The sequence below is a fragment of the Moschus berezovskii genome, chromosome 17, assembly GCF_049115385.1.
Source record: "Moschus berezovskii isolate FMDL1 chromosome 17, NW_MosBer_1.0, whole genome shotgun sequence".
In the NCBI taxonomy this organism is placed as follows: domain Eukaryota; kingdom Metazoa; phylum Chordata; class Mammalia; order Artiodactyla; family Moschidae; genus Moschus; species Moschus berezovskii.
Window position 1 is genome coordinate 66,196,306 of NC_142476.1, and position 26,938 is coordinate 66,223,243.

At 40.9% G+C, this 26,938-nt stretch overlaps 1 protein-coding gene across 3 annotated transcripts in view; it reads right to left on the reverse strand.

Annotated features, from left to right (window-relative positions):
- Window positions 1–16,915, reverse strand: part of DISP1 (dispatched RND transporter family member 1) — a 235,443-nt gene extending 218,528 nt beyond the window's left edge. The window contains exon 1 of one of the 3 annotated variants that reach the window (XM_055419841.2): window positions 16,783–16,915. In XM_055419841.2, coding sequence (XP_055275816.2) covers window positions 16,783–16,915 — 133 coding nt within the window. The remainder of the gene's footprint in view (window positions 1–16,782) is intronic. The other 2 variants (XM_055419845.2, XM_055419844.2) reach the window with 2 other exon arrangements.
- Window positions 16,916–26,938: the final 10,023 nt, after the last annotated feature.

Genomic DNA, 26,938 nt, shown 5'->3' on the forward strand with positions numbered 1-26,938 from the left:
TATCAATATATAGAGACTAGTATTATTAGAGACATTTTCAACAACAGGACACACTTAGTAGTGACTTTTACTCCTTGATGGAAAAAATTCATCATGTCACTTAAAACTGTCCTGAAAAACAAAGTAAAATCATAAGTTTCATAGAAGAACACATAATTTGACAACATTTAAATAAGGAGAAATTCTTTCAACAAGTTGGAAGACAGGAACCTGAACTAAGAGATGAGTTATATTTCACAAGAAGAGTATCTAACTAAACAAAAAACATATAGTGACATTACAGAGGGAAGGCCTGGAGAAGGAAAAAGAGTCAAGAAGTAGCTATACCTATTTGTCAAACATCTTGTCTCTTTCTCTTATTTTTTCTCAATTTCTGGAGGGAAGAAATATGTTCTCACAGAAATTGGGAATCAAAAAAAAAAAAAAGGAAGTCAGAAGTATTAAAGCAAAACACGTCATCTCTAAATATGAAACCATCTGCTATTTCTCTGAGTTGACAGGTTTTTTTGTTTAGTTTCATAAATTTCACTTTAAAATACATCTAACTTACATAATATACTTTGTGATTAGGTCTATCAATCACTCCACTCCTATTCTGAATTAACTTAAGCAAATAATTAAACATTAGCTATCAGTTATGAGAGAAATGGAGATTTCATTTGGAGGAGAAATTAAAGGACAAAAGAAAGAAAAACAAGTGTTATGAATGCATAGGGCACTTGCGAGATGAGAAAGCGACGTTATCCAATGGAGGAAATAACAGCCAGGAAAGGAAGAAATTGCAGGAGAGCGTGCATCAGAGAACAAACACTAATGATCAACACAGCACTTACTTTTTTGAAACAATAATTACCAGCATGTCTCACTGACCAAATGCTACTATAGACCACCAATACTTATCAACTGTAGGACTGTGAAAACAGAATACCATACAATTTGAAACACTGGGGCCTGAAAATAGGAAGCTGTTCTATCTTATGATCAAACTATCCAACCAGTCCATTCTAAAGGAGATCAGTCCTGGGTGTTCATTGGAAGGACTGATGCTAAAGCTGAAACTCAAATACTTTGGCCACCTCATGTGAAGAGCTGACTCACTGGAAAAGACTCTGATGTTGGGAGGGATTCGGGGCAGGAGGAGAAGGGGACGACGGAGAATGAGATGGCTGGATGGCACCACCGACTCCATGGACATGAGTTTGAGTGAACTCTGGGAGTTAGTGATAGACAGGGAGGCCTGGCATGCTGTGATTCATGGGGTCGCAAAGAACTGAACTGAACTGATGGAAAAATCAAAAATCACTAAAAAAGTAATGTTTATTTAGTTGCATCTTTAGGGGGAAAAACAGGGATTGCTAGAAAGAAAGAGTCAAATTCACTTCTCCTTACAGGCCTCTTTCAAGCTTTTCTGAACTCCTATGCTTATGAATATAGACGTACAACAAATTTCTCAGTTTAAATTTAAAAGTCTAGCATACAAAACTATGCACAGAACCTCTTTTTCACCTCTAAGGGTTCCAAGAAAGAACCCTTCTTTAACAGATCTTTAAGCACTGCAAAGGCTCCTTCGAATGATAACATACTAAGTCACTCCAAGTTAAGTGTAAACTTTACCAGCCTCTGAACACTAGTGCAATAGTTTCCAGGTCTGGTTTAGAAACAGTCGCAGTAAAGTTGAGATAGACAACTTTTTTTTTTTTAACAAATAATTTTAGTTCTTAGAAATGACAGCTGGGTAAAATTCTGTAACTCTCACTCAGAGCAGGCTGTGACACAGGAACAGCAACATCAGACAGTAACACGTAGCACATCATATTAGTACCGTACAAAATCACCACAAGTTTAGGCACTTTATCAAAGGAATGTGATTGGAAGCTTGGCCGATGCCCGACTCACACCCTGGAAAATCATCACATTAGATGGAGGACGGGACTCGTGACACAGGCACAACTTTCCTAAGGAAGGTCCCGTTTGGACAGAACCCTTGGATTCACAGACCACGCAAAATCTGACTGACATCAAGAGTTCTCCATAACTGATGAGAGGGGTTTAAATCCAATAAATTTCAAGTGATTACTTGGGATTTTTAAGCTGCATGATTTTCTGTTCTGTGTCTTCTACAGAGGTTTGGGATTCACGTGTCCTGGCGTCCTGACTGTGTATGTAGATGTCGGAGCAATGAGTGGTGCTCCTGTGGCCTGTTTTTAATTTCTCAGTAATGGACGTGATGTCTGCAAGACCCCGATTCAATGCATTTGAGAGTCTCGAGTTCGTCTGATGAGAACCTGGTATCCTTTTGTTTAAGAGAAACAATACAGAAGGCTGCAGGTCAGAGCAGGTACGGCCAGGGGTGCGGTGCCACGGTCCAGTCAGAGACGCCTCCACATTTCAGTGGGAAAAAGCCACACCTGGAGGTTTCCACTGAAAGTGATTTTATGGTAAACATGACTCTGTCACTGTTCCAGGTTAACACAAAACCTCTGTCCTCTTACTTGAAGCCTTTTAAACAGTAATTCTTTTGCTGACCAGAAACTGGCCACGTGACAGACCTTTCTCAGCAGAGATGGGAAGCCTCTGAGGGTGTGGGCGCCCATGCCCTCCTCTGCACAGCGAGGCTGCCCTGTCACAGCTCTTCCCTCTTACTCCCCCTTACTCTAAGCCTCATATTTAGCCCATGGGACTTCCCTGATGGTCCAGTGATTGTGACCTTGTGCTTCCACTTCAGGGGGCACAAGTTCAATCCCTGGTCAAGGAACTAAGATCCTGTATGCCCTAAGACATGGCCAAAAAACAAAGAAACCCAAAAGCCTACACACTGAAAAAATCTATCACTTGATTACCACTGAGTCTACACTCTTAAGTGTTTTTCTATCTTAAGTGAGTGAAGTGAAGTCGCTCAGTTGTGTCCGACTCTTTGCAACCCCGTGGACTGTAGCCTCCCAGGCTTCTCCGTCCATGGGATTCTCCATGCAAGAATACTGGAGTGGGTTACCATTTCCTTCTCCAGAAGATCTTCCCCATCCAGGGATCGAACCCAGGTCTCCTGCATTGGAGGCAGACGCTTTAACCTCTGAGCCACCAGGGAAGCTATCTTAACACACAATTAACAGAGAAAATTCCTTTTTTTTTAAACCAGTCATCTTTGGAGTTGACATCCATCAAATAATTCGCTTTTTTCTCAAAACTAAATGAAATAACCCTCTGAAGAGGAAAGCGAGAAGTTACTCCAAAATCTTGTACTTTCCACTTCCCTTCCCAACCATATCTTCACAGTTAAATTCCAAAGAGTGTTGGCGGGGGGTGGGGCGGGGGAGAGGCAACAAAGTTAACTGGAGATAGTGCTGTTAGAAAAGTACATCCTTTTAATTTGATGAGATGGAATTTTGAAATTGAAATATGGTCCCCCCCCAAAAAAAGGTGTACAGTTTATTCAAAAAAGAGCTAGCCTGAGGATTACAGAGGTAAAGAAGTACTAAACAGAGTCAGAGACATGCACCTGCTCGGAAGTAAGAAACCGGAAAGAAAAAAGCATGCTGAAGAGTTCCCTAGTGTTTCATTTCTGTCTTTTAACATAATTTTCTCCTTTGTTGAAAGGATAATATCATATATTAATGCATATATATGGAATCTAGAAAGATGGGATTGATGAACCTATCCACAGGGCAGCGATGGAGATATAGACAAAGAGAACAGACTTATGGTTAGGGGAGGAAGGAGAGGGTGAGACAAACTGAGAAGGCAGCACTGAGGCATACACATTACCGTGTGGACAACAGAAACAGCCAGTGGAAATCTGCCGTAGGATGCAGGCAGCTCAAATCTGGTGCTCTGCGACAACCTAGAGGGGTGTGATGGGGTGGGAGGTATGAGGGAGGTTCAAGACGGAGGGGACACACATATACCTTTGACTGATTCATGCCAATATATGGCAGAAACCAACACAATATTGTAAAGCTGCTGCTGCTGCTGCCAAGTCACTTCAGTCGTGTCTGACTCTGTGCGACCCCATAGACGGAAGCCCACCAGGCTCCCCCGTCCCTGGGATTCTCCAGGCAAGAACACTGGAGTGGGTTGCCATTTCCTTCTCCAATGTGTGAAAGTGAAAAGTGAAAGTGAAGTCGCTCAGTCGTGTCTGACTCATAGCGACCCCATGGACTAAAAATAAAGAAATGAAAAACTACTTGAGGGGAGAAAAGGCACGATAAAGAGCTATGGAGGAGACATAAAGAATAAGGAAGTAGGGAAAAAAGGATCTCACTCTAGACCCTCAGCCAATTGCTATGACTTAAGTGTTCTTGCCTGGAGAATCCCAGGGACGGGGGAGCCTGGTGGGCTTCCATCTATGGGGTCGCACAGAGTCAGACACGACTGAAGTGACTTAGCAGCAGCAGCAATAAAATAAATGCTATTGTTTACTGAATACTATGTACCAGATGTTATGCTAAGTACATTACACAGTATCCCCTTTACTCCTTATAACTACTATGTGCATCAGGTATTATTATTTTACAGATAGGGAAGCTCAGATTATACCTGAAACCTCGCAGCCTTCTAAAGGATCCCTTTACATCCTACAACTTTTCTCTATGCCCCAAGGTCCTTCGGAGAAGGCAATGGCAAGCCACTCCAGTACTCTTGCCTAGAAAATCCCATGGACGGAGGAGCCTGGTAGGCTGCAGTCCGTGGGGTCGCTAAGGGTCGGACATGACTGAGCGACATCACTTTCACACATTGGAGAAGGAAATGGCAACCCACTCCAGTGTTCTTGCCTGGAGAATCCCAGGGATGGGGGAGCCCGGTGGGCTTCCGTCTATGGGGTCACACAGAGTCGGACACGACTGAAGTGACTTAGCAGCAGTAGCAGCAGCAAGGTCCTTAAAATTCCCTCCTAGAGGAATTCCAAACCCTTGCCCTATGCGGGTTTACAGAGAACACTTGAGTTTCAACAGCTACATTTTTCTCTATTCTCAATCTCCTCAACAAAGAAAGCTTTCAGTAACTTATCTTGGTCCAAGTGTAACCTACACTTAAGATCCTTTGGAATATCCCCTCTGAATCATCCAGTGGCTAGCCTGTATTGTATTTCCCTAGTAAAATCTCTTCAAGCCCTGGGGGTATCCCATGTCACTGTGTGCCCCAAGTGGATATGTTGTCCAACTGAAAATATCTTACAGTATCACACTTCTCTCTGCCCTCCCCTCCTTCCAGAGTCACTGAATGGCATGAATCTCATCACTATTCTCTTAACTATTAATTCATATTCACTCCCTTAAGTAAGACTCAAAATCACTTTCTCTTCACAAAACCTACCCATGATAAGCATCATTTAACTGTAACCATTCTGGTGGCAGAAAAGGCCCTGGATTGGAAACCAGATCTGGATATATCTGGATTCTAATCTTGGTTCTTTTACTGGATATGTTACCAGGGCAAATTACTCCACTTTTCTGAGACTAGTTTCTCAACTGTTAATGAAGGGAATTAGACTAAATAAGGTCAAGACTAATTCCTAGATCTACATTTTTTTCCTATAAAAAGGCTACCAAAAGCCATTAACCTGTAAAAACAGAAAAATTGTTATGAATGATTAAAATTACTTAAGGCATCTTACATTTTTAAAAATATACAACATATTAAAACCACAAAAACAGAGGAAAACTTAAATTTCAAAGGGTGACATGGTGGATTAAATTGTCCATTTCCCATTCTCTATTTGACACATGACTGAAAACCCAGGTAATCCCTTAAAGACTACTAGGCTATGAACACACACACTCTCCTATTAACCAATCACTATTGCAATATTTCATATACCACATATTTGTTTAATACACCAAAAGTATTCCAAATACTAACTGTGAAGATTAGTTTTATCTGTCAACTTTGCTAGGTTATAGTACCCAGTCACTTAATCAAACAAAATTTAGGCGTTACTGTAAAGGTATTTTGTAGATGCAGTTAATATCTACAGTAAGTTGACTTTAAGAAGATTACCCTTGATAATGTGGGTGGGACACATCTAATCAGTCAAAGGGCTTAAGAGTAAAAACCAAGTTTTCCCAGAGAATGAATCCTATTTCAATACTGAAGCATCAACCTGACCTTAAATCTGGCAGTCTTCCCTACAAATTTTGAACTTGCCCCCCCACAATGTCATGAGTCAATTCACAGAAACAAATCTCTTTTAAAAACACACATATGCACTACAAATGAGAGTGGTTTTATTTCTCGCGAGAACCCTGACTGCTACACTAACAACTAAATACTCAAACTAGTACTTTCTTTTTTAAGTAAGAATTAACAGATGTCTGTTTCTTGTAAACTCTTTAAAATACTGCTGCTGCCGCTGCTAAGTCACTTCAGTTGTGTCCGACTCTGTGCGATCCCATAGACGGTAGCCCACCAGGCTCCGCCGTCTCTGGGATTCTCCAGGAAAGAACACTGGAGTGGGTTGCCATTTCCTTCTCCAATGCATGAAAGTGAAAAGTGAAAGTGAAGTCGCTCAGTCATATCCGACTCTTTGCGACCCCATGGACTACAGCCTACCAGGCTCCTCCACCCATGGGATTTTCCAGGCAAGAGTACTGGAGTGGGTTGCCATTGCCTTCTAAGCATTTTAAATAAGTATTCAGAATGTTACTGCCATGATTATCTCACTGTGCTTTTCTTTATTAAAATACAAAGGAAGAAAAAGAATAGTGATGTTTTCCACATTGAACTGTTAAGTTCCAAAACTGATTTCAGAAAATTCTGAGATTCAATATTTCTTCTCATTTTCATGGCCTTCAAAGAGCTTCATAACTAGCCATTATGTAACATAACTGAAGAAAGTCACTTACCAGCCCAATTTTAAAGACCAAGGAACCAGGCAAAAAGAAGTAGTAGACTTTGCAGTACTTTACTGAGGTATATTTGCAGAATCAAGCTGGGCATTTTCCAGCTCTAAGTTTTATTGATGATCCATTAAGTAGTTAGCTGACATAGAAAAAGATTTTAGAATCCCAAGATACACAAAAACTACTAAAGACATAAGAATGACATATTTAGAAATATCAGTTCATATGCTGGTTCCATTCAAAAAGTGTTATTGATTCTAGGTACCTATAAACTTTTTTTTCTGTAAAGGGTCAGTAGTATTTAGGCCTTGCAGGCCATAAAGTCTCATTGGCAACTACTCAATTCTGCCATTGTAGCCCCAAGGCAGCCAATGACAGTACATAAATGAATAAGTATGGCTGATATTAAACAGGCCAGATTTGGCCTGTGGACCATAGTGTGCTAACCTCTGATTTATACACATGAAATCGAGGAGCTAGAAAAGACCCTCGAGATCATGTGGCAAACTTCCATTCAATGCCAAGATACCTCTATATCCAACGCCAGTGACCATCTGGCTCAGAGTAGGTTCTATAAATGAATTGTTTTCCAAGCTAGATTGGTTATTCCTCAATAAGTGACTTCAAGCTTTTTGGATAGGATATTTTCCTACAGTGTGGAACTATCTAGAGCACTGGAGGTCATTTAGCATTCCTGGTTTCATGAACAGGCACAAATACACATCCATCACTATGACAACCAAAACCTTCCCCACATGTTCCCAAATCCCATAAGGTGGGGGTACTGGTGCCCAGTGGGTGAAGATATATTGAGCTATCTTGAGATGGGATATGCGGCAGCTGTCCATGCAGCCATTTCCCATTCTACCTAGGGCAGACTTGACTAATCAATCACAAAACCATTTCCTACTGAGGTTGGACTTTGCCTCAGAATGTTTAATACAATCACAAAACCATTTCCTACTGAGGTTGGACTTTGCCTCAGAATGTTTAATACAATGCTCAAGGCAACCATCACCAATGAACTAGAACTGTGACATTAAGACATATCTGTTATCCCTAATCTAAAAAGATAGTTCTACACACACACACACACACACACACACATACAGAAAAGAAACTGGCTTCCTTTAAATTTATAAAACTGAAAAATAACATGGTTTAATTTTAAACCCTATGGAATGTTTCAAAAGTTTGTGTGAACATTTCTTGGTTTTGACAATGACTGGGGCCACTGAAGGCACTTGGCACACTGAGGAATGAGGGCCACTGCTGTACAACAAAGGATAATCCTGCATCCTCCTCGATTTTTTAATATCCCACTAGAAATAGACGTGGATGTAAAACCTGTTTAAATTATCTAAGTCTAGACTGTAACTCCATTTAACACACAAATAGGAATTCTCTTTTTCACATTTTTAATAATACATAAGCTCTCCCAAAATGTAATTGCTCTGAAAGTCAAGGCAAGACTGTATTTAATTTTTTTCTGAATTTTGCCGAGAGTTAATTCAACATTTTGGAAAATCATCTCAATGACTGCAATATAATTCAGTGTATGTAAGTACGATTTATCTGAATAAACCTGAATTTTTACTTATTTCAGTCACAATAATGTCAGACACAGGTAACAAAGTTAACCACTTGCTATGTATAGAGCATATACGTTTTGAAAGATATATTTAATGACTTTATTTTTATTTCTCCTTTATATTACAGTTAGAACATTATGTTCATTTCTTTGCAGTCAGGTTTACAAGCAGTTACAATATATCTATGAATTCATTTCAGCATAGTAAAGGGGGGACTACAAGACATTTGTTTTAAAAACAGAAATTGGCTCTTCCAGGTTAAGAACCACTGGTCTAAGCTAATGAAATCTTTTTGACCAAATTTCACTAACAAAGACACCAATCTTGCCCACAATTTTGAAACAAATCTAAGGTGTTTCAAGAGTTTAAACACAACTTTCACTGGCTAGCTGAAGTCATTTTTACAGAAAAACACAGATCTCTCAATGGAGGTGCAGTTTCTGTATCTCCTCTCCCCTGTTGTATTAAATACACAAGAAATGGCTTAGGACCTCTAAGTTCTCCAGTACACTGGAGCTGTCACTGTGATTATTTCTAACAATTGTGAAGAGAACTGGCAGTGTTACAGAGTCAATGAAAGAACCCAGTCATCACCAAGGCAACTGCCCTTGAGCATCAGATAGAAAGATTCTACTCTAAGCCAGTCCATTTTCCACATTCAATTATGTTATTGAGAGCTGTCTCTTGTTCTGCACAGAACAGCTCTAGAACAGCATTCAAGAGGGCAGAAACGTTCAGTATCTGCACTGTCTACGTAAGAGATTACTAGATTAAAAATGTAAAGGCTTGACATTGACAGTGGAAATAATCTCCACGTAAGTCTACATATTATATATACACATATATAATGGACTAAGGCCAATGGCAAGCCTAGTTTCTAAGAATGTTAATTACTGTTTCCAAGTACAAGTCTCTCTTTAAAAACCTTTTTATAGTTCATGGCAGTTTTAAGTCTTAGAATGTGAATTGTGCTCATGCTCAGGCGATATGTCATGTCAGACTCTTTGCGACCCTATGGACTGTAGCCCACCAGGCTCCTCTGTCCATGGGATTTTTCCAGACAAGACTACTGGAGTGGGCTTGCATTCCTTCTCCAAGGGATCTTCCCGACCCAGGGATGGCACCCCCATCTCCCACACTGGCAAGTCGATTCTTAACACTGAGCCAGCAGGGAAGCCCTAGAGTGTAAGTAAGAGCCCATCAGTTCAGTTCAGTTCAGTTCATTCGCTCAGTTGTGTCCAACTCTTTGCGACCCCATGAACCACAGCACGCCAGGCCTCCCTGTCCATCACCAACTCCCGGAGTTTACCCGAACTCATGTGCATCGAGTCAGTGATGCCATCCAGCCATCTCATTCTCTGTCATCCCCTTCTCCTCCTGCCCCCAATCCCTCCCAGCATCAGAGTCTTTTCCAGTGAGTCAACTCGTTGCATGAGGTGGCCAAAGTATTGGAGCTTCAGCTTTAGCATCAGTCCTTCCAGTGAACACCCAGGACTGAACTCCTTTAGAATGGACTGGTTGGATCTCCTCACAGTCCAAGGGACTCTCGAGAGTCTTCTCCAACACCACAGTTCAAAAGCATCAATTCTTCGGCGATCAGCTTTCTTCACAGTCCAACTCTCACATCCATACACAACCACTGGAAAAACCATAGCCTTGACTAGACGACCTTGGTTGGCAAAGTAATGTCTCTGCTTTTTAATATACTATCTAGGTTGGTCATAACTTTCCTTCCAAGGAGTAAGCGTCTTTTAATTTCATGGCTGCAATCAGCATCCACAGTGATTTTGGAGCCCCCAAAAATAAAGTCTGACACTGTTTCCACCGTTTCCCCATCTATTTCCCATGAAGTGATGGGACCAGATGCCATGATCTTTGTTTTCTGAATGTTGAGCTTCAAGCCAACCTTTTCACTCTCCTCTTTCACTTTCATCAAGAGGTTTTTGAGTTCCTCTTCACTTTCTGCCATAAGGGTGGTGTCATCTGCATATCTGAGGTTATTGATACTTCTCCCAGCAATCTTGATTCCAGCTTGTGCTTCTTCCAGCCCAGCGTTTCTCATGATGTACTCTGCATATAAGTTAAATAAGCAGGGTGACAATATACAACCTTGACGTACTCCTTTCCCTATTTGGAACCAGTCTGTTGTTCCACGTCCAGTTCTAACTGTTGCTTTCTGACCTGCATACAGGTTTCTCAAGAAGCAGGTCAGGTGGTCTGGTATTCCCATCTCTTTCAGAATTTTCCACAGTTTATTATGATCCACACAGTCAAAGGCTTTGGCATAGTCAATGAAGCATAATAAGACATAAGTAAGTAAGTAAAGTCACTCAGTCGTGTCCAACTCTTTGCGACCCCGTGGACGGTAGCCTACCAGGCTTCTGCGTCCATGGGATTCTCCAGGCAAGAATACTGGAGTGGGTTACCATTTCCTTCTCCAATATCTTTAAATATGTGACAAAACTTTACATAGCAAAGATGAAATAGTTCTTCTGTGTCTCTCTACAACTAAAACCAACTAGATATTTTTTAAAAACACACACAATAGGTAATTTGGATCTGTTGCATAAAAAGGAAGTGAACACCTAGTCACTCTATTTATTCGGGCAAGGGCCTAAAGTCCTCTCGGATAAGAAGTGTTATCAGGATACGCAAATTAGGTAGAAGAAAGGATTAAGGGACTGTTACAGGTTCATCTAATTTGGCAATAACATTCTTTTAAGTGCAGAAGAAAAAGCACAAGCTGAGTCAACAGACACTTTATTTCCCTAGTAGCAAGTTATGTTAGAGAACGGAGAGAAGAAATAAGACAGCCAAGTGACTTTAAGGTACATTTTAAAATACATGTATGTAAGGACCTCAAAGTGAGATGCAGTGGAAAAGAGAACTGGATTTAGGGTTGAAAGACTTTTCATTTAAAATGGTGACTAGCTGAAACACAGGCAGGATAAAATTTAACAGGAAGCAAGTGTAAAGTCATACATCTCAATTTAAAAATCAGTTGTACAAGTGCAGTGTTTTCATTCAAAAATGCTGAATAGCTGCATCCCAGTTCCAGCCCAGCCTAGCTAGTCAGTGAACCTTTCTGTGGCTCACGTTTTCTACCTCTGAACTAAGGATACCACCTCTCCTGCCCCAAGGATCAAAGAACCAAATAAGAAAAGCACTACCTAAATTTATATATAACTTATCATTGTTATTATTCTACATTAGTCAGACTCTTCTAAGCTCTATTCACCTCACTTTAAAAAGGATATGAAAAACCTTTTATCTTATAAAATCAACTAAGATTAGACCTTGTGATTTAACTAGAGAGACAGAAAGCATGTTTTGGGTAGAAAACCTCAAGGAAAAGAGAGCCTTATCCAAAGAAAAGTAACAAGGTACTTATTATAGAATAAGTTGTGTGTTCTTCTAAAGAAGGCTGTTCAGCTGTTTTCTATAGGAAAAGGAAATGATATTCAGAAGAGGTGGAGCTAAATGGTTGCAAGCGAGATTACAGGCAGGTCTAGAGAATAACATTTTACACACTTTTTTGAGATCAAATGAAACAAACCCAACAGGTCAGGATGATAAGACCCTGGAAGAGGCTATAAAGGTTTAGAACTCAAAACTTACTTGTCCTGGATTGGTCAACATTTAATACCCTTAAGGGAGTCAAATCAGATTATTTCCCAAAGCCCTTTCCAGCTCTAAAACTCAGAGAGTTAGAACCAATAAATAACTTTATCAGGAAAAGAAATAAAGTCAGCAGTTGTACTTGGGAGCATGTTTTATATGAGCTTTCTACTTTCATCAAAAGTGCTCTTACTTAAGTGATAAAGCAAATAAGGTAAAATGTTAAAAATAGGTGAATCTGAGTAAACAGTATACAGGTGGTTCCCTGTACTATTTCTATTTTTGCAACTTTATTCAATTACTATGAAATAGTCATCATTTAGGTTTAAAATATTAGGAGTTGACTGATACTGCTTATCTTACTAGTTCTTGTGGGAAAGTTTATAACTTGATTATGCATCACTTCCTAGGGCCTGCCCTCCCTCCTGTGCTGTAATTAACACAAGTTCACTCATAAATAGTGCTTGGTCTTCTGACATCTACAGTGTTCTCATCAATCCCAATGCTTACTTCCTCTCAATTTTGCAAATAAACTTCAATATTTGTTTTTTATTCACATCTTTTTAATTTGCTTTTTAATTAGAGAATAATTGCTTTACAATGTTGTGTTGGTTTATGCCATACAACAATGCAAATCAAAATTGTGTGTGTGCACATGTGCGCATGTGTGCATTTATCTGGAGAAGGGAACGGCAACCCACTCCAGTTTTCTGGCCTGGAGAATTCCATGGGGGGGCCGGGGGGGGGTGTCTCTGTGTGTGTGTGTGTGTGTGTATAAGGGAACAGCAACCCACTCCAGGATTCTGACCTGGAGAATTCCATGGACTGTATAGTCCATGGGGTCGCAAAGAGTCAGATACTACTGATTGACTTTCACACATACACACACATACATATATATCGTCTCCCTCTTGTCTTGCCTGGAGAATCCCATGGACTAGCAGAGCCTGGCAGGCTACAGTCCATGGGATCGCAAAAAGTTGGACAGGACTAAGCGACTGACACTTCTTGAACCTTCAACCCTTCCCTCAAACCTCTCCAACACTCCTAATTACCATATAAACTTTGACTTCCCAGCCTCTGCCAGGTCATTCTCACAGAGGTGGGAGAGATGGAAGGGATTTTTTTCCCTGCCTGCTACAGGCAATGAGGGAGCACACTGTCTGCAGGGTATTTTAAAACAATAATAAAAGCAACTAAAAGTCTTTCTGCTTCTTATCATCACCAGGCACTGGCAATATGAAACAACCTTAATGTTTAGACACTCCTTCCAACCACTGCAGACAGCTTCAAACATTACCCCTTAACATGTCACCAGTAATGGTCAGCCTCTTCAACCTCTGCCCAAATCTTTTATCCAACAGATTTTCTTTACCTTGGGATCTCAAAATAAAAACAAAAACTAATAATAAGAACAACAAATATTAAAAGCAATCAGTGTACTTTCTAGAATATTTGCAACTGTAAGGCATATCATTATCACTTTAATAGAAAAGCTCATATATAATCTAATATGATGCCTCTCTCAAACAGAACTAAGTAGAGTCTCTATATATCACCTCAATCAATTATGATTTAGCATTAAAACTATTTTTCAAACAACAATAATGTAAACAAGTGTTTCACAGCCATAACTTAATGCCTGGAGGCTGGAAAATTTGCCAAGATTTACGGGCTCAGACTCAGCAGAATGAACAAGGCTCTACTAACATAACTGCAGTCCTTTGGGCCACTTTGTTCCCCCTGCATCATATGGAAGGCCATGTCATCTTAGTCACTATGAACAAAAAGGTCTAACGCAGCAAAAGAAAAAGGACAGAGATTTTAAAAGAAGGGGTCGACTATGCCTCAGTTAATCTTGCCGAGGGCCTGCATCAAAGACAATACACAGTTGGATGGTAAAATCAGCAGATCAACACTCTGCTTGGTATCTCCCTGTTCAAAGCTGTACTCCTCAGCTGTAACAAATCCTCCTGATTCCATCAAAAGGCAGGGAATGGCTGCCCACTAGGGTATGCAGATAACTGAGAATGGACTACATAATCATAAAATTGATAATCAGAGAGTTGTTGTTGTTGTTTAGTCACTAAGTCGTGTCCAATTCTTTGCAACCCCATGCTGTAGCCCGCCAGGCTCCTCTGTTGATGGGATTTCCCAGGCAAGAATACTGGAGTGGGTTGCCATTTCCTTCTCCAGGGGATCTTACCCACTCAGGGATCGAACCCACATCTTCTGCATTGACAGACGGGTTCTTTAGCACTGAGCCACGAAGAAAGTCCAATCAGAGTACAGAACCAAAAAACTCAATATAATAAGCTACTTCACGTATTACAAACTGGTGATTAAAAAGAAACGTGCTAGCATGTGTATATCAAGGCAATTTTGATTATAGCTGTTTTAACAGTTCTTCCAATGCACAGATACATGTTTCAGTGCAGCAGAAACAAAAAATAATAAATTCATAAGAATAATGAGTAATTTGCAGGACCCTGATTTTAAAAAAAAAATGCCACTACTGGTTAAACTGTAAAATACATCTAGATCCTACAAAATAATACTTAGAATTTATCTAGAGAAGGCTAAGAAATTTACTCAACATTAGAAAAAAAGACAAAAATACCAAAGATAATCCAGAACACAAAGCAATCAAATTTCAAACATACTACTCAGACACATAGCTAGAAACTTGCTACAGAAGGCAGGACTCCTATGTTTCAAAAATGAGCACTTCCTCACCTATAAACTAATGTCTAAGAACCTACAGGCTTTCTCCTAAAAGGGAAAGGGGGAAAGAGGGAAAGAACACATTTTCAAATCAACAATATATGGAAAAATCAGAAAAGGCCTTTTCAGAAAAACAGTACTGTCTAAAGTAATAAGATTGAATTAAAACATATAGAAATCTACCTGACAGTTAATTCAATTGCTTTAAAGATCAGTGTCATCTTTTCACTAATTTGAAAAATTATTCAATTTCCTTTCATGTTACAGCATTGTTTATGTTTATGTAATGCTTTCCACTTGAAAGTTTCAGGTGTGACCCTAAACACAGGACGTTATAACAATCTTACGCAAGTATAAATTTTCAAGGCCATCAAGAGTTTAGCTTAATAACACTATGTTGTATACTTAAAATTTATTAAAAGAGTACATCTTCAGTGTTCTCACCACAAAATGAAAGACAGAAATTAGTAACTATGTGAAGTGATGGTCTGTTAATTAGTTTGACTGTGATAATCATTTAACAATATATGTACTATCAAGTTATCATGTTGTACACCTCAAGTATACGCAAGTTTGATTTGTCAATTATGCCTCATTAAAGCTGAGGAAAAGAGTTTACAAGCTAGCAAGACACCACTCCAGCAATAAGCATAAACTGCTCAAGTTTACTTGAATTAGTGCAAGTCAAACCACTAAATCAGATCTAAAAGATCTACAAACCAATACTGTAGTTTTAACAATTAAAAAATGTTAACATTCGAAATATAAGCTGCTTGAAACAAGCAAAAGACTCAATCATCAGATATCACCAAGGACAAGGCTCTCCCTAGGTACTTTGCCCAGTTTGTGACAAAAATACAAAATTTGCCATTACCTAAAACTAAAACAGTCTTTGTAAGTACACAGAAGTGAGACACTATAGTGATGTAGATTAGGAAGTACATATTAACTGTAGTCAATAAAACATAAATAAAATGCAGACGATAACTAAAATTAATAATAATTACCTCTGGTAATGATAAAAACAAGCCCACACACTACACAATCGCCAATAAGGAAAACTAAATATGCTAATGTGTATATAACAACAGATCTTGGGTTATCAAAACTTTTTAAGAATCTACCAATGGAAAATACATGTTTTCCTTGTAGCAGAAATAAAAAGCAAGAGTAAATCCATGGGAATTGCTACTCAAAAACTAACCAGGATAACTTTTAGTAAAAATACATTACAAAGTTATGCAGAAAAACAATGAACAATAACTGACAACGTGTGACTGCACTGGTTTTCCATGTAATTATCACTGTAATTCTAAACGCATTTAAAAGCTGATTGCATGACAAAGGAAATAAGACAACCTAAACTCTGCAAGGTAGGAAAGATTCCAAAAGGGAAACTTTGGCTGGCTTACTGGTATAACGATAACTTTAAAGTACTATCTGTTTGACAAAGAAATGAAACATAAGTTGAACCTGGGTGCGGAAGAGTTCAAGTTTTCCCTGGAAATGTAAATTCTTCCCCGAAATTCACAAGGGTTTAAAAAAAAAAAAAAAGCCGCATCAGTAAACCAGCATTAACTGCAAATGAGGCAACAGGAGTTCAGCATCCAATAGGTGATCTGATCATCTTTCTAATCCGTTAGGTCAAGACTCCTTCTCACCTACAACCCTCAGAGAAGGGCTGACTCCCTGCTCTCAAACCTCCTCAGCAAGCCAACCTTTGCCAACTCATGCCACCCTCACAGACGATCTGCCAAGTCCCGGGACACTCCCCCAGGCGGGACAGCCTTCCCCCGAGACGCCTCCTGCCCAGTGTCACCGGTACTCCCCCTCCCCTTCGCAGGGCCTCTCCGGCCTCAGGGTCCCGAGTGTCTCCCTCCCCAGACCCTCCCGGCTGCCCTCAGAGCTCCCCGCCCCCGGTCCCCGGCCCCCAATTCTAGTCCCCTCCCTCAAACCTGGGGTCACCGCTCTCCCTCTGCCCGCGCGGGGAGTCCCGATTCTCCCGTCCCTACCCGGTCTCCGCGTCCCGCGACGCGGGGCGGCGGCGGGGGCGCCGAGAAGCATCCACTGAGCAGACAAGTGCCTGGGGACTGTCCGGCTCCGAGCTGGACCGGAGCCGGGCTTCCGCCTCGCGCCGGAAGGCATTCGCGAGCGGGAGCGGAAGTCCCGCCCCACCCGCGCCCCGCCGGCCGGCGGGCAAAGACCGCACCGTGGGGTCTGCCCAGAACGTCCGGAGGGTTCGCTGGGGGTTAACAGGGGTCGCAGGCACCCGGCCGAGAGAAAAAAGGCTTACCGTGAAGGGCCAAGGCGCCAAAAGTCTCTCTTTGCAGCTCCTCTTTACAGCCCATGAGCCAACGCACCTGCAGTCGCTTGACCAAGGGGCTGTTCTTGCTGACGCCGACGCCCCCAGAGGAACAAGATGACTCAGACCCTGCCCCCTGCCCCCACAATCTAGTTGAAAATTGACATAAATATAAACAGAGATGAATAACACAAGGCAGCACTGCTTCATTCCTTAATCCAGATGTTTATCACCTGCTGTATATCACTTACTGAACAACTAGGCTGTAAACAGATGCAAGCCCCTATCTTATGAAGCGAGGGAGGCACTCAGGGCAATGAACTAGGCAGAGAATAAATCAAACAGCGACCCGTCCCTCGGGAAACTTAGGGTAGTACAGGGACAGATATATGGGCAAATAAGTGCAATGAAACCATCGAGCATTAGAGGAACTATGGCCGAGCTGAAGGCAGTGGTTGGTGGCAGTAGGAAGGTGAGCAGACACAAGACTCTATAGAAATACTGGCTCCTCAGTGAGTCTGAAATGAATGATGAATAAGAGTTAAAGGTCAAACAAGGTAGGGAAAGGCATGCAGAGGAGAAGGATGCCAGAGAGAGCTTGGTTTAATTAGGGATCTGGAGGAGGGTACAGCTAATTTAGCTAGGTCTGTGATCCGAAAAACGGGAGGAAGCACAATGAAAGGAGGCAAGCCCAGATCTGGAAGACTGCTTTGTATTATACTAAGGAATTTAGACTTTAGACTCCAAGCAACAGGAAATCAGTGCATTATCTGTAGGGGAACAGACAAAACACTTGAGTCATGGGTTGATTACGATGATTGGCCTACTCATCAAAGGAAAATAACTTGAAAGATCATGGATAGAACATTGTACCTGTGAAGGTATTTTCTCAAGCTGTCATCAGTTCAGTCACTCAGTCAGGTCCAGCTATTTGTGACCCCATGGACTGCAGCAGACCAGGCTTCCCTGTCCATCACCATCTCCTGGAGTTTACTTACACTCATGTCCATAGAGTCGGTGATGCCATCCAACCATCTCATTCTCCATCACCCCTTCTCCTGCCTTCAATCCTTCCCAGCATCAGGTGGTCAGTTTTCTGGTGAGTCAGTTCTTCACATCAGGTGGCCAAAGTATTGGAGCTTCAGCATCAGTCCTTCCAATAAATATTCAGAACAGATTTCCTTTATGGTTGACTGGTTTGATCTCCTTGCAGTCCAAGGGACTCTCAAGAGTCCTCTCCAACACCACAGTTCAAAAGCATCAATTTAAACTGTAAAACCTAGATGTAAAAACAATGGATGACTACAACAACTCTACACAGGCAAGGCCACCAGAGCTCAGACCCCTGGGGTTGTCTCCTGGTCAAATCACCCCAACCAACTGAGTGGCCAGCTGAAGCTGTGGCAACCATAGGATGAAGGGGCTGAGAAGGAAGAAACTTCGTTACCAGCTACAGTAATGAGGACTGTTGCCTCTATTCTCTTACTTGCTACTACTACTGTTTAATCAGTACCCTCTTGCACACCAAACCCCATTTTTGCTTTTTAGAAATAAATGGTGTAGCAGTTTTTTCCAATTCTTTTCCTTTTGCCAGCAACAAACTATGTTGCAATATATGGAGATAGAATTATGGTAAAATAAAAGGAAGACTGGACATCTTGTAGAACATCTGTACTTAGAGGGCATAGTATCACCTCTGGATGGAGTAGAAAGACACAGATTTGAGCTTAAAACAAATATTCAGAAAACTAAGATCATGGCATCCGATCCCATCACTTCATGGCAAATAGATGGGGAAACAGTGGAAACAGTGAGAGACTTTATTTTCTTGGGCTCCAAAATCATTGCAGATGGTGACTGCAGCTATGAGAAGAAAAGCTATGACCAACCTACACAGCGTATTAAAAAGCAGATACATTACTTTGCCAACAAAGGTCTGTCTAGGCAAAGCTAGATGGTTTTTCCAGTAGTCATGACTGTGAGAGTTAGACTATAAAGAAAGCTGAGAGTGGAAGAATTGATGCTTTTGAACTGTGGTGTTGGAGAAGACTCTTGAGAGTCTCTTGGACTGCAAGGAGATCCAACCAGTCCATCCTAAAGGAAATCAGTCATGAATATTCACTGGGGGGACTGATGTTGAAGCTCAAACTCCAATACTTTGGCCACCTGATGTGAAGAGCTGACTGGGAAAGATTGATGGTGGGAGGAGAAGGGGACGACAGAGGATGAGATGGTTGGATGGCATCACCAACTCGATGGACTTGAGTTTGAGTAAGATCTGGTAGTTGGTGATGGACAGGGAAACCTAGTGTGCTGTGGTCCATGGGGTCGCAAAGAGTCAGACAGGACTGAGTGAACTGAACTGAACTGAGGGAACACAGAGAAAAGATGGCCATTAAAGCTGAGTCACGTGGCAGTGCCCTAAAGAAAAGATCTATTAACATTCTTTACCAAGGACCCAGGACCTGACTTGTTTTCTTTGATTACAGGAAATATCCCTGTGTACTTCTGAAACATTTTTTTGTTTTGCTTGACTAGGCAAGAAAGATTTCTGCTATTTGCAACCAAAGTAATTTTGTTTAAGAATCTACTCCCAGAGCGCCTGTTGAATAGGCACTGAGTCAAGTAATCCACATTAATTGCCACAGCAAACTGAAATGGGTATAGCATGTGTTCAGTCGTGTCCAACTTTTTGTGACCCTATAGACTGTAACCTGCCAGGCTTATCTGTCCATAGGATTTTCCAAGCAAGAATACTGGACTGAATTTCCATTTCCTCCTTCAGGGGCTCTTTCTGAAGCAGGGATCAAACTTGGTTCTCTTGTGTCTCCTGCATGGCAGGCAGATTCTTTACCACTGAGCTACCTAGAAAGCTGAAGTGGATGTAGACACAACCCAAATAGGCAAAGAGGGTCTCTCATGCATGGATTTAAGCATTGACATATAGCCCTCCACTTGGTCTCCCTTTCATGTTGAAATTGAAATGTGACATAAACCTAAGATTGGGTTAGGCATGAGCAAGGTGCCCCACGCTGGTAGGAAAAAAAATGGGTAGGGGAACCAGAGGGAAGAGGAGAGAGAAACGATATGGAAGAGAGAAAGAAGGGGAAAGAGAAGACATAATTATCTGAGAAATAATTAGGTCATCTTAGTTTCTTTCTTTTCAGTTTTTTAATCCAAACCCTTATGAGGTCCAGCTAAACTTTCTGTCCTTAAATTCTATGGAAATTCCGTGTCCTTCCAGTAAATTTCCCATTTGACTTGGGTTGGTGTTAGTAGGTTTTTATTCCTAGCCGTGAAATACCAAGACATCAGTCCACAAGACACAAGGTTGCCTGTTCACTCTCTTTTCTGCATCTCTGTTCTCCCGAGAACTTTGGAGTCAGCTTCTCGCCCCAAGCCCAACAGCAGAAGCAAGATTTTCACACCTCCACTGCCTACAGTTTGCGTACAGGAAAACTGTCAGAGTTACCATGGAGTTGATGGGTGGAGCAAATCATACCACCATCAGTATGTAAAAATGGAGGAAGATTTTGGAAACCCACACTTCTTTTTTTGAACTTTTTATTTTGTATTAGAGTATGGCCAGTTAACAATGTTGTGATAGTGTCAGGTGAACAGCAAAGGGACTCCACCAAACATGTACATGTATCCATTCTCCCCCAAACTCCCCTCCCATCCAGGCTGCCACAAGGTATTAAGCAGAGTTCCATGTGCTATATAGGTTCTTGTTGGTATTTTAAACATAGCAGTGAGTGCATGACCACCCCAAACTCCCTAACTGCCCCCTCCTCCCAACAACTATAAGTTCTTTTTCTAAGTCTATGAGTCTTTCTACAGAAACCAATGTTTCAAATTCTTCATTATACAGAGGTGGGAGCTAAAGTCCAGCTAAACCTAACAGTTTCTCTAAGGTTGAATAGTTCAATAGTCCCAGAGATAGGACTAGTTCAAAAATCTCTCTCCCAGTCCACTTACCTGATTATTTGGTGTGAAAAGGGTCTAATACTCTCAAAAGGCTATTGTGAAAACCTTAGAAGTGTACTATAGGGATTTCTCTGGTGGTCCAGTGGCTAAAACTCTGCACTTCCAATGCAGGGGGTACAGGTTGCATCCCTGGTAAGGGAACTAGATCCCTCCTGCCACAACTAATACCTGGTGCAGCCAAAATAATTAAATATATATTTTTTAAAAGTACACTACTATCCAGCCTCCTCTCTCCTGGCCTCTAGAGTTCACTCATATCTATATAATGGCATCAGTCTGACAGCAGAACCATGACAACTGTTTAGAAGAAACCGGTGAGTGTCACTGGTGATAGTTCCTGTGAACCAGGAAAGAACATCTTAAGGAATTTTTTCCTACTTTTGTTTTTTCAGTACTGTCTGACTGGCTTAGACAGATAGATGGGTTAATTAACAGAGTTAATAAGGTTAGATGTTTCAAGTTTGCTCACAGATTCTCTATTCTCTTTAGTTCATACCTGATCGTCTTTCTTATCTTTGTTTGTTTCAGCACCAGTATAGACAACGTCATTAAGAGTCACATCCAAAACCACATTCTCTTCCCCTTGCACATGTATAGTTTAGTAATTTGTGGCAAAATAAACTAGTCTACGTGCTTGTGTGCTAAGTCACTTCAGTCGTGTCTGACTCTTTGCGACCCCATGGACTGTAGAACTCCAGGCTCCTCTGTCCATGGGATTCTCCAGCAAGAATACTGGAGTGGGTTGCCATGCCCTCCTCCGGGGATCTTCCTGATCCAGGAATGGAACCCAGGTCTCTTGCACTGCCGGCACATTGTTTACCACCTGAGCCACCAGGGAAGCCCAAACTAGTCTATAGTTGGGAGCAATCACAATAGCATGTTCTCTGAGGTATAAATAACATTATGTAAGTAAAATATTATGAATTGAATGACAATTAAGATCATCCAGTGCTCTCCAATTAATAATTCCCAGCTCTACCGCAAGGTACCAAATAAAGGTGTTTTCTGTGAAGATCTCGGTCTTCTGTGCTCAAATAGTATCACTTAAAAAAAAAGATGAGTCTTATTACATTGAGTGTGGTGTTTTCATCCTAAAGGGGGAGCTGCCACAGAAATGCTTCAGTTTAATTGAAATATTTTGAAAAACATGATCTCTTATATTTTGGTCTTAAGTTTTTTGTGGTAAAATATACAAAACATAAAATTGCTCATTTGAGCCATGCTCAATTATGCATTTCTGTGGTATTAAGTGCAATCACAGTGTTGAATAACCAGCACTCCCATCCATCTCCAGAACTTTTGCATCTTCCAAAACTGAAACTCTGTACCTGTTAAACAATAATTCCCCATTCTCCCCTCCCCTAAATCTAATTTTGGTCTAATTTTATAGGTTTCTATATTTCATTAAAATATTTTCAACACTAATTCATACCCTCTTGAAGTAAACATATTTATAAACAGGAAATAAAATAGTGCCCTATTCACCTCTTTCCCCCTGTGGAATTCAAATGTTACATATCATTTCTGTGGGGACACATTGTACAATGATCAGATATTTCTACTTCTTAAAACCCACACCAATGCGAATTCCACATGTAAAGGAGAAACACACCAGGGACACTTGACATGATACTCATTAACTGAAAGTTTGGGTGGGTATGTTTGGAAGGACTTTTATACACGTTAATGATTTAAAACTGCAATCCTTGTTTTCCTTTCTGCAAAAACCATGGACATTCCACACATCTGACTGGAGCACAAACCTCACTTTGTTTTCTTTCCAACAAAATCAAAACTAAACAGGAATGCTCCTGCCAGAAAAAGCTTCACCTGCTAAATTCCAACAAGTCTAGGAAAACAAGCCTTTCCTCTTCAATAAAGATTTTTCTCCCTGGCCTGGTAACTGAAACAGACACACAGTTCTACTTCTAACTTAAAAATCTCACCACTAGGTAGAGTAATAGACTGAATTTTTAGCCCTGAATCTCAATTTCATTGTTTAGTCGCTAAGTTGTGTGAGATTCTGCAACCCCATGGACTGTAGTCCGCCAGGTTCCTCTGCCCATGGGAATTAACAGGCAAAAATACTTGAGTTGGTTCCATTTTCTACTTCAGAGTCTCAATGATACTAACTTATTTCCCAAGAAAAAATTAACTATAGTCTAAGAAGATTGAGACAAAACATTTCTTGTGAAAAAAAATAGGAGTATGTCTTAAAGAGGAATATGCCCTCTCTACAAAAGTATCACGATGAATTGGAAGAAGTCACTTCCTTTTTTCTTTTTTGGCTGTGCTGGGTCTTTGTTGCAATGTGCAGGGTTTCTCTAATTGCCATGCAAGGGGGCTTCTCTAGTTGTGGCACGCAGGTTCTCTAGTTGTGGTGCTCGGGCTGAGTCGCCCTGCAGCAAGTGGGATCTTAGTTCCTCAGCCAGGAATCGAAACAGAGTCCCCTGCGTTGGAAGGATTCTTAACTGAACCACCAGGGAAGACTGAACGTCTTTTCTTTTTCAGTTCAGTTCAGTTCAGTCGCTCAGTCGTGTCCAACTCTTTGCGACCCCATGAATCACAGCACGCCAGGCCTCCCTGTCCATCACCAACTCCCGGAGTTGATCCAAACTTATGTCCATTGAGTCGGTGATGCCATCCAACCATCTCATCCTCTGTTGTCCCATTCTCCTCCTGCCCTCAATCTTTCCCAGCATCAGGGTCTTCTCAAACAAGTCAGCTCTCCGCATCAGGTGGCCAAAGTATTGGAGTTTGAGCTTCAACATCAGTCCCCACCGTGAACACCCAGGACTGAACTCCTTTAGAATGGACTGGTTGGATCTCCTTGCAATACAAGGGACTCTCAAGAGTCTTCTCCAGCACCACAGTTCAAAAGCATCAATTCTTCGGCCCTCAGCTTTCTTTATAGTCCAACTGTCACATCCATACATGACCACTGGAAAAATCATAGCCTTGACTAGACGACCTTGGTTGGCAAAGTAATGTCTCTGCTCTTTAATATGCTCTCTAGGTTGGTCATAACTTTCCTTCCAAAGAGCAAGGGTCTTTTAATTTCATGGCTGCAATCACCATCTGCAGTGATTTTGGAGCCCCCCAAAATAAAGTCAGCCACTGTTTCCACTGTTTCCCCATCTATTTGCCATGAAGTGATGGGACCAGATGCCATGATCTTTGTTTTCTGAATGTTGAGCTTCAAGCCAAACTTTTCACTCTCCTCTTTCACTTTCATCAAGAGGCTTTTTAGTTCTTCTTCACTTTCTGCCGTTAAGAGTGGTGTCATCTGCATGTCTGAGGTTATTGATATTTCTCCCAGCAATCTTGATTCCAGTTTGTGCTTCTTCCAGCCCAGCGTTCCTCATGATGTACTCTGCATATAAGTTAAATAAGCAGGGTGACAATATACAGCCTTGACATACTCCTTTTCCTCTTTGGAACCAGTCTGTTGTTCCATGTCCAGTTCTAACTGTTGCTTCCTGAATGTTACAATTCAAACAATACTGTACATGTTGAATGTATCTGCCTTGAGTAGCCATGACAGAATCATAGAGGGTTTTATTTTCTGAGTCCTCTTTTTATTCATCCTGAAGTAGACTTTCTCCATGGCAAATACTCACTGCCCAGGAAAGTACCCTGAATACAGTGTCATCAGATAAAATACAGGACACCCACTTAAATTTGAGTTTCAGATTATTTTTTCATGTAAGTATTAATATGTTCCCAGATATTGCATGTACATACTTCTAGCAAGAAATTATTGTTGCTTATCTAAAATTCAAATTTAACTGAGAATCCTGTACTTTTGCTTGCTAAATCTAGTACCCTTTTTGCACACAAGAAAATTTGTTAAACATTACTAAAGGAAACATTTCTTAAATACATCAAGGCCACTTTTCTCCCACAAAACTATGAACAGACTATCGGACTGTTAACACACTATATGGCAACTGCCCATCTTTGTATCCATCTTAACATTTTACGATTAATAAAGAAGAGAAGCAAGATCAAAGATCTGTGATAAATATTGTTAAGGATTAAATGGAAATTATATAAGACTGAATTAGAGGAACTGATGTGATTTTCATGTAGCTTTTGAACTGTGGTGTTGGAGAAGACTCTTAAGAGTCCCTTGTATTACAAGGAGATCCAACCAGTCCATTCTAAAGATCAATCCTGGGTGTTCATTGGAAGGTCTGATGCTAAAGCTGAAACTGCAATACTTTGGCCACCTCATGCGAAGAATTGACTCACTGGAAAAGACTCTGATGCTGGGAGGGATTGTGGGTGGGAGGAGACGGGGACGACAGAGAATGAGATGGCTGGATGGCATCACCGACTCTGTGGACATGAGTTTGAGTGAACTCCGGGAGTTGGTGATGGACAGGGAGGCCTGGAGTGCTGTGATTCATGGGGTCGCAGAGAGTCGGACACAACTGAGCGACTGAGCTGAACTGAAAAGGTAATAACTTATGGATTGGGTGTTATTTAGTATGTGAGTCTAGTTTTTACCTAAGCACAGAGTGGACAAGTACTACTGAACCAGATTAGTCTTTTCACTGTAGTTACTTTTAAAGTATTTTTCTGTAGGGTGGATTTGGTTGGTTTTGTTTTGTTGTTAATTATATTCTATATTTTTTGTTCTTTTTCTATTTTTTCTTTTGGCAATCAAGTAGAAATTTGGTATTAGAGGACTATAGCCCAAAGAATGCTGGAGAAATTTATACTGCATTTTTGGAAAATGGAAAAGTGAGATTACTTTAACAAATAGACATATACCTATGATTGATTCATGTTGACATATGGCAGAAAACAACATAATATTGTAAAGCAGTTATCCTCCAATTAAAAATAAATACATTTTAGAAAATAAAATTTTAAAAAGCATTAACAAATAGATATGAACTTTGCTGACCTATCTGCCTCCACATTCTGTTTAGTACTCACTCCAAGAGAGATAAACTGTATATAAAATAATTTCTGAGACATTGCTGCTACCCTGGGCCAAGGAACCTGTCTACATCTGTCATCTAAGATGTGAGGCCTTGAGGTGCCACTGTGGAGGTACTTGCCAATATTCTCTCCCGACTCAGCTCTCGCTCTATCCCCTAAACACAAAGGAGCACTGCTAAAACCTATCTTAGCAAATACAGTTCGTCAAACACTGCCTTCATTTTCTTCTTGTAACTGCTCTCTCTCCATAGCACAGAAATCAATATATCTAAGACACCATACTGTCCTTGTTAGTCTTTTTAAATCATTTTTTTTTTCGATTTTTTTTGGCGGCCCTGCAGCATGAGGGTTCTTGGTTCCCAGACCAGTAATCAAATGCACACCCTCTGCAGTGGAATCACAGAGCCCTAATCACTAGACCACCAGGGAAGTCCCCTTAAATCAGTCTTATTAGCCTTTTGCCCCATACAACTTTCTTATTCCTCCTCAACCAAGCATGCATTGATTCATTTGTTCATTCAGCAAATATCCAGAGAGCACACAGTTCTAGATCCATGGGTAAACAAGAGACAAAAGCTCCTTGTGGAATTTGCATTCTAATAGGAAGGGCAGGGGATGAGAGGAAAAGGAAATAAACAATAAAGGAATAAATAAATATGTTGCATTTGTTACAATTTAATATATTAATTTATTTAACAATATTATAAATGTTTATTATAATTGACACGACTGAGCGACTGAACTGAACTGAATGTTTATTTCCCTGGTAGTTCAGTGGTAAAGAATCTGCCTGCCAAGCAGGAGACATGGGTTCCATCCCTGGGTCAGGAAGACCCCTGGAGAAAGAAATGGCAACCTACTCCAGTATTCTTGCCTGGAGAATTCCATGGACAGAGGAGCCTGGTGGGCTACAGTCTCAGTCCAGT